The sequence below is a fragment of the Calonectris borealis genome, chromosome 5 (genome assembly GCF_964195595.1).
Source record: "Calonectris borealis chromosome 5, bCalBor7.hap1.2, whole genome shotgun sequence".
In the NCBI taxonomy this organism is placed as follows: Eukaryota; Metazoa; Chordata; class Aves; order Procellariiformes; family Procellariidae; genus Calonectris; species Calonectris borealis.
Window position 1 is genome coordinate 3948191 of NC_134316.1, and position 7171 is coordinate 3955361.

The following is a 7171-nucleotide window of genomic DNA, read 5'->3' on the forward strand; positions in this document are numbered from 1 at the left end:
GGAGCACGGGGTGCTGGGCAGCAGATGGGGCCCAGCAGCAAAATGCCCCTGGGGTAATTCTGTCTATCCCCTGCCTTACCTACCCCAGTGGAGCAGCTGGCTTGGCCCCAGCCCTTTACCCTGTAATATCCCCAGGGTGTAACCCCGCTAAGAGCTCAGTCCCGACCCCCTTATCTGTAACCCCCCCTAGGGGCTCAGCCCCACCTCCCCATACCTGTAACCATCCCTGGGGCTCAGCCCTGACCCCTTACCTGCAACCCCCCGAGGGGCTCGGCTGTGCCCCCCTTTACCCATACTCTGCCCTCTACCCCATAACCCCCTGCACCCTAAGGAATTCAGCCGTGTCCCCCTTACCCGTAAACCCCCCCAAGGGACTCAGCCCCCGTCCTCTACCCTCCTCCAAGACACTCAGCCGTGGTCCCTTACCTGCAACCCCCCCCAAGGGGCTCGGCTCCAGCTCCCTACCGTGTAACCCCCCACCGGGACTCACCCGTGTCCCCCTTACCTCTAAACCCCGCAGGACCCACCCGTGTCCCGTTTACCCGTAAACGCCCAGGACTCACCCGTGCCCCCCTTACCCGTAACCCCCCCCCGGACTTACCCGTGCCCCCCTTACCTGTAACCCCCCCCCCCAGGACTCACCCGTGTCCCCCTTACCCGTAACCCCACTCCGGGACTCAGCCCCGGCCCCCTTCCCGTCTCTCCTCCCGGGACTCGCCCCCCGCCCGCAGCCGCGCCTCTCCCGGGGCACCGCCCCGTCCCCCCGCCCCGCAGCCGCCCTCCGACGGCCCGGGGAGGGCCGGGCGGCGGGAAGGGGCCGCCCCGGGGGCCGTGCCGCACCGCCTCTCCCCTCCCTCCTTCCCTCCTTCCCTCCCTCCCTCCCTCCCTCCGCCGGCGGGGGCCGCCCGCCCCACCGGGCCAGTCGCCGCCGGCAGCCGCGGCGCAGCCCGGTGCGGTGCGGGACATCCCATCGCGGTGCGGTGCATCCCGGTGCGGGATATCCCGATGGAGACGGAGGGTTACCGGTGCCGTAGCAGCCGGTACATCGAAAGCGGGCAGTCGGCGGTGCCCAGCTCGGTGCTGTTCGCCGCCGGGCTGTTGGGCAACGTGCTGGCGCTGCTGCTGCTGGGCCAGCACCGGCGCCGCTCCCGGTCCCCCGGAGGTCGCCCGCCGCGGGTCTCCGCTTTCTACGTGCTGGTGAGCGGGCTGGCAGTCACCGACCTGCTGGGCAAGTGCCTGCTCAGCCCCATCGTGCTGGCAGCCTACGCCTACAACCGCAGCCTCAGCGAGCTGGGACCGGGCGGGCGTACCGAGGGCGAGCCGGGCGTCCTCTGCCAGCTCTTCGCCTTCCTCATGGCCTTCTTCGGGCTGGCCCCCACCCTGCTGCTGCTGGCCATGGCTTTGGAGTGTTGGCTCTCGCTGGGGCATCCCTACTTCTACAGACGGCATCTCACCCGGCGGCTGGGTGCCACGTTGGGGCCGGCGGCGGCGGGGCTCTGCGCCCTTTTCTGCGCCCTGCCGCTGCTGGGTTTCGGGGTGCCCATGCAGTATTGTCCCGGGACATGGTGCTTCATTCGCATGGCTGGCGGCGGGCCGCGCCAGCTCGGCTTCCCCGTCCTCTACGCCAGCCTGATGGGCCTGTTGGTGTTGGCCATCGGCGCCTGCAATGTGAGCAGCATGCGGCACCTCTACAGCATGGCACGGCGGCAGCCCCGCCGCGGGGCCCCCGCCGCTGCCGCCCCGCGCATGGAGGAGCTCGACCACCTCGTCCTTCTGGGGCTCATGACCGTACTCTTCACCATCTGCTCCCTGCCGCTCATCGTGAGTAACCCCGACCGCCCCTTACCCCGGAACAGCCCCCTGCCCCGCCCCCCCACCTCCAGGAGCTCGGGTGGTCGCTTTGGCCCCCCCTGAATACCCACACCCCATCCCCAGGGGTCGGTCACTGCATTAACCCCCCTGGAAAATAATCCCCCCTCACCGCCACCTCCTCCCAAGGAGGCTGGATTGTTGCTTTGGCCCCCTCTGAATAGTCTCTCACCCCATCCACGGGGGTCAGGTCGTTACCTAAAGCCCCTTGGAATAACCCCCCCCAGCAGCACCACTCAGTCCCGGGGGGATTAAGTCGTTGGTTTTGCCCTTTGGAATAAACACAGGCACCAGGACCTGCTCCTGGGGGCTCAGGGCAATACTTTGCCCTGAATACTCCCCCAGTCTGTCCGCAGGGGTCAGGTCATTGCCTAAACCCCTTTGGCATAACCCCCCCGTCACCACCACTCAGTCGCAGGGGGGGACAAGTCATTGCTGTGGCCCCTTGGAATAAACTGTGGCACCATCACCCACTCCTGGAGGTGTTGGAGGGGGGCTCATTGCTTTAGTCCCCCCTAAATAACACACCACTACATCCCTAAGGGTCCCGTTATTGCTTTAACCCCCTTGGAATAACCCCCCCTGTCCCCACCACCCCATTCTGGGAGGTTGCCCCCCTTGGAATACCCAGCACCACATCCCCGGGGGTTCATTTAGTGCTTTAACCCCCATGGAATAACCCCCCCATCACCACCACTCTGTCCCAGAGTTGTCAAGGAGGTTGTGTCATTACTTTGCCCCCCCTCTGAATGTCCCCTACCCTGTCCCAGGGTTCTGGTCATTGCTTTAACCCCCATGGAATAAGCCCCATCCCAGGACGGGGGGGGTTAGTTCATTGCTTTAGTCCCCTTGGAGTAACCTCCCCCTCATCACCACCACCCTGTCCCGGGGGGGTCAGGTCATTGCGTTGCCCCCCCAGAATACCCACCGGCAGCCCATCCCATCCCCAGGGGTTAGTTCATTGCTTTAACCCCCATGGAATAACCCCCCCATCACCACCACTCTGTCCCAGAGGTGTTGGATGTGTTGGGGGGGTCGGTTCATTGATTTAGCCCCTTGAAATAACTCCCCCCCCCCCCAGCGCCTATTCCTAGGGAGGTCGGGTCATTGCGTTAGACCCTTCAATAACCCCCCCATCCCCACCCCGCCGTCCCAGAGGTGCTGGGTAGATCCAGCTCCCTTTGAACCACACTGGATTTCCTGACCTGGGGGGAAATACTCCCTGAAATCCTCCTCCTTCTTCCCCAGGGATGGGGGTCCCACTGGTGGGGTGGTGGGGTGGGGGAATCCCAGCATGACAGAGCCCTTGTTGCGCCCCCCCGCCCCCCAGTGTCCCATGTCCCAGGGCCGGATCCTGCAGCACCGCCTTGCTGTCACCCACTGTGAGCAGAGCTGGTGCCGCAGCGGGGGCTATCCCAAAATCATCCCAAAATCAGAGTGGGGGGTGCAGGTGCTGCCACTGCCCTAGGTGACAACTTCCACCTCCAATCCCTGTCCCTTCTGTCATGCTCTGGAACCATATCGTGACGCGCCAGCCACCAGCAGCCCCGGCACGACTGAGCTCATACTGGTTTTGTAATAACCCCAGCAAAAGCCCTGTGGTCCTCAAACAAGCAGGGCTTCGGGAGGTGGAGGAAGGACCTTGGCCCAGCAAGGGCCACCGTCTGGCTGCCGAGTTACCCAACGGACGCCTGGTCCAATACCCATGGCAAGTGGGGGGCAACGCAAGTGGGGTGCCCCAGCCTTGGGGGCAGAGCAGCCTGCGGAGGTCGGATGCTCCCTTTATCCATGAAACAACCCCAGTCGCTGGAGCCACCTCTTTAGCTCTAATCCTGATGGGGACATGGTCCCCCTGTGCCACGGCCACCCCAGCCCCAACTCCCAGTTTCAGGGTCTGCAACCCACAATATGTGCTGATTCGATGCATAAGGATATTGGGGGTTAAAACATCTTTTGCTTCCCCCATGGGAATTATTTTGCTCTCAGCTTTACCCCTGTAGTGAGATCTTTTTTTCATTTTTCCCTATTTCTTTGGTTTTTTAACAGATCCGGGCGTACATGGGGGCATTTGCCGCCGATTTCAACGAGAACGCTGACCTCAGCGCCCTGCGGTTTCTCTCCGTGAACTCCATCGTGGACCCCTGGGTCTTCATCATCTTCCGCACCTCCGTCTTCCGCATGTTCGTCCGCAGGGTTTGCCGGAGGCTGAATTCCCGGAAAGCCACCCTGAAAGGGCCCGGTCCGGGAGGGGACAGCCAGTTCTGTCCCCTGGGCTGGCGCAGGACAGACACCCCACAGCTCGGCTTCCCCTGAGCACGCGGGTCTTGCAGAAGCCGGCGGCTGCTGGTGAGGATGAGGAGCGAGCCTTCGGCCCCGCGCCCCCACCCCGGAGCATCCCGGGGCAGCACGGGGCTGTCGCAAGCGGGAACGGTGTCCGGCAGCGAGGGGCGGGCATGAAGCGTTTCTGCCCCCTCCCCGGGGCTGCGTTTTGCCCCGGAGAGGAACCGGGGGGATTCCCGGGGACCTGTGAATATTTCCGAGCAGCAGCACTTTGTGGAGGGTTTGGGGAGCGCCCGGCTCCAGGAAAGCAGGAGGGTCTTGGTGTGTGGCTTCAGGGCAGCGGGGACGCACAGGGAGGAGAGGTGCGTGTGTCCCCGCATTAAATAAAAGTCATTCGGAGCCCTGCTCCGTCGCCTTGTCCTGTGCGTGATCCCCTTCCGTGCCAAGGGGGCTTATCCGGGACTGCTTTGGGGTGTCCCTGGCCTGGGTGAGGGGGGTGTGAGGGAGCCTTTGGGGGTGTGGAGACTCAAAAACTTGAGCAGCAGCTCACAGCCACGCCGAGAAGCCGGAGGGCAGGCGGGGTCCCTCCCTGGGACACCCATCATCCCTCCCTGGGACGCCCATCATCCCTCCCCTAACCCTGTATCCCCCGAGCGGGGCTGTCATTTCTCCGCCGTGGCTTGCTCTTCTCTCGAAAATTGATTCCTCCAAGCACTAACGTCACTTTTGTGTTACTCAGATGGCTACCTGTCCTGCTGTAATTATTTTAATTCAGTATTTATGATGATCCTGAGCCTTAATAAGAGCAGTAATTGAGAGAATACAGAGCCTGGGATGCATAACCTCACGGTGCAAGCATGCAAGGAAATGATCATTTTAATGAAAGATCCATTTCCCCTCAACCACACATATTAACTGGATTTAATATCTGCCTCAAGTGACAATTTAGGCCAAAAAAAAAATGATGACCAAAGTCCCTATCCGCTTAGTGTCCTTGGAGGAGAGAGGGCAAATACTTCTCTCTCTTTATTTAGCTAAGCCTTGCAAGGTGTAGTCGTGTTCCTGCCAGTTCTCACGCGATCTTTACTCTTGGTGTCAAATGGATTCTGTTTTTGAAGGAAGAAACTCATGCAAATCTATCTTGGGGCTTGCTGGAGGTGACCTGGTTGGGTTGGCTCTGGCTGTTTGACCGGCCACGCTCTCCTGGCTGGAGAAAAGGGCAGACCTGTATTTGGGGATGTGTTTGGGGGACCTGCAAGCTTCCGGCTCAGTGCCTCTCATCGGGGTTTTCTAAGGAGAAAGAAATGAAATGAGGGTTGGTCCGCGTATCGGTTTCATGTTACTGGCGTGTTATTGACTTGGAGATGGCTCACGTGGCACCGCAGAGTCAACAGCACCGAGCCTGCGCTGTGGCTTTCACCAGACCTGTTTCACCGTGGCAGGATGAAGGCCAGGTGAGGTAACGGCTCTGCAAAATCTTGCTGTTGTCCTCCCTGGCCTGGGATCTCCTCCACCGTATGGATCCATACACTGCTCAGGACAGATGGACCAGGCACGGCCAGGCTAGGAGCGTGCAGCAACGTGAGCCGTGGGTGCTCGGTGTGTGCCCAGGCTGGGACAGGCCATCATCTGCCCATGACCCGAACGAGGATTCACTCCTGGAGAGCCTCCCAGGAGAGGTCCCTGCCCCATGATATGTGTAGTTAGAGCCCAGGGCAACCATGCTCCTTGGAAAGCATCAATTAAATTAAAAAAAAAAAACAGGTTCTTTATGAAGGTGCGTGAATACAGACTCCATCCGAGCCCTGAGATGATGCACACACCACGGTGTCTGACCCATCCACACGTTTATCATCAGAGGAAACAAATCATGGAGCCAGCCACCGAGTGTGGCAGGGGCTTGCAGGCTGCCGGGGTGACCCCCCTGTCCCTGCATCATCCCCGCTCCCCGGCTGGGCCCGTGCACGTCCCGGCGACCTTGACATTCTCACCTGGCTTCGGTAGCGCTTTTAATCAGCGTTCTGCCCTTACTGGTGTCCTACCTGCACTGGGAGCAGACTTGGAGTCTCCAACCGGCCACCGCTGCCTCCGGGCGAGCCCAGCTCCGGCTGCAGCCAACAAGGTTTGCTTGCGGCTGAACGCCAGGCCGCCCTCCGAGCAGATAAATCGCTCCTCGGCGTGTTTCTGGGGCCCGGGACTGCCGTATCGCGGTCCTCTCCAGAGATGGCAGCACGTCTCCAGCCAGGGCTGGGCTCGGAGCCGGGCACAGCCGCTGCAAGGAGGGGGCTGCCACTTTCCACTCCAAGTTGGTCCCTTGGGCAACCTACTTTTTAATGCCTGAACACATGTGGGTTGGGGCTTCAGGAGTTACATCAAAGCTCAGAGCCCTTTCCTATTACTGAGCTTGGAAAAAATGAAAATAAAATAAAATAAAAATTAAAATAAAATAAAAATTAAAATAAAAAATCCCTGCAACATGCGGTTTAGTTGTAAATGTTGCTAAACAGGAACCAAAAAAGCCCAGAGGCTCAGGGGTCTCCGGCCAAATGCTGAAGAGGTGAGAGCCGCTGTGCGAGCCCTCCCCGATGGCATCCTCCTCCCAGGCTCCTCGCACTGCTCAGTCATTCCCCGCAGGCCCCCTCCGCGCCAGATTGCTCCTGTGCCAGCGATCCTCGCAGGGACGGACCTAATGCTTAATGGAGGCAATAAAGAGACGCTGCTCGGCTCAAGGCTGTGGCTCACACCAACGATGCTCTTTTTGGAGCTGTTGCACCATGCCCGCTGCCCTCCGGCACCGCCGGCTGCCATGTCCCACGCTCACGGTGCCACCGGTGTCACCAGCATCACCTAACCCTGCATCCCGCTCCTTTCCCGGATATAAATCGAGCATGATCAGGTTGGTTTTTTTTTTTTTTTTCAGCTCATGAAATCCAGGCACAACTTCGCACAAGCTCATTTCCCGGCAAATTGTTTAGTTCTTGCAGAAAGCCCTTTTTTTTTTTATTGTCTGCCTGCATTTTTC

At 60.3% G+C, this 7171-nt stretch overlaps 1 protein-coding gene across 1 annotated transcript; it reads left to right on the forward strand.

Annotated features, from left to right (window-relative positions):
• The first annotated feature begins 934 nt into the window (after positions 1-934).
• On the forward strand, positions 935-4554 carry PTGDR (prostaglandin D2 receptor). The gene is made up of 2 exons (XM_075150740.1): positions 935-1821; positions 3916-4554. Exons 1-2 carry the CDS (start codon positions 1006-1008, stop codon positions 4180-4182), a joined length of 1083 nt encoding a protein of 360 aa, XP_075006841.1. The 5' UTR covers positions 935-1005; the 3' UTR covers positions 4183-4554.
• The last annotated feature ends 2617 nt before the right edge of the window (positions 4555-7171 follow it).

Excerpts from the sequence above, each read along its gene's own strand:
- PTGDR (XM_075150740.1), top strand. The coding sequence starts at position 1,006 with ATGGAGACGGAGGGTTACCGGTGCCGTAGCAGCCGGTACATCGAAAGC. Across the intron at positions 1,822-3,915 it reads TCTGCTCCCTGCCGCTCATC|ATCCGGGCGTACATGGGGGC; the intron begins GTGAGTAACCCC and ends GTTTTTTAACAG.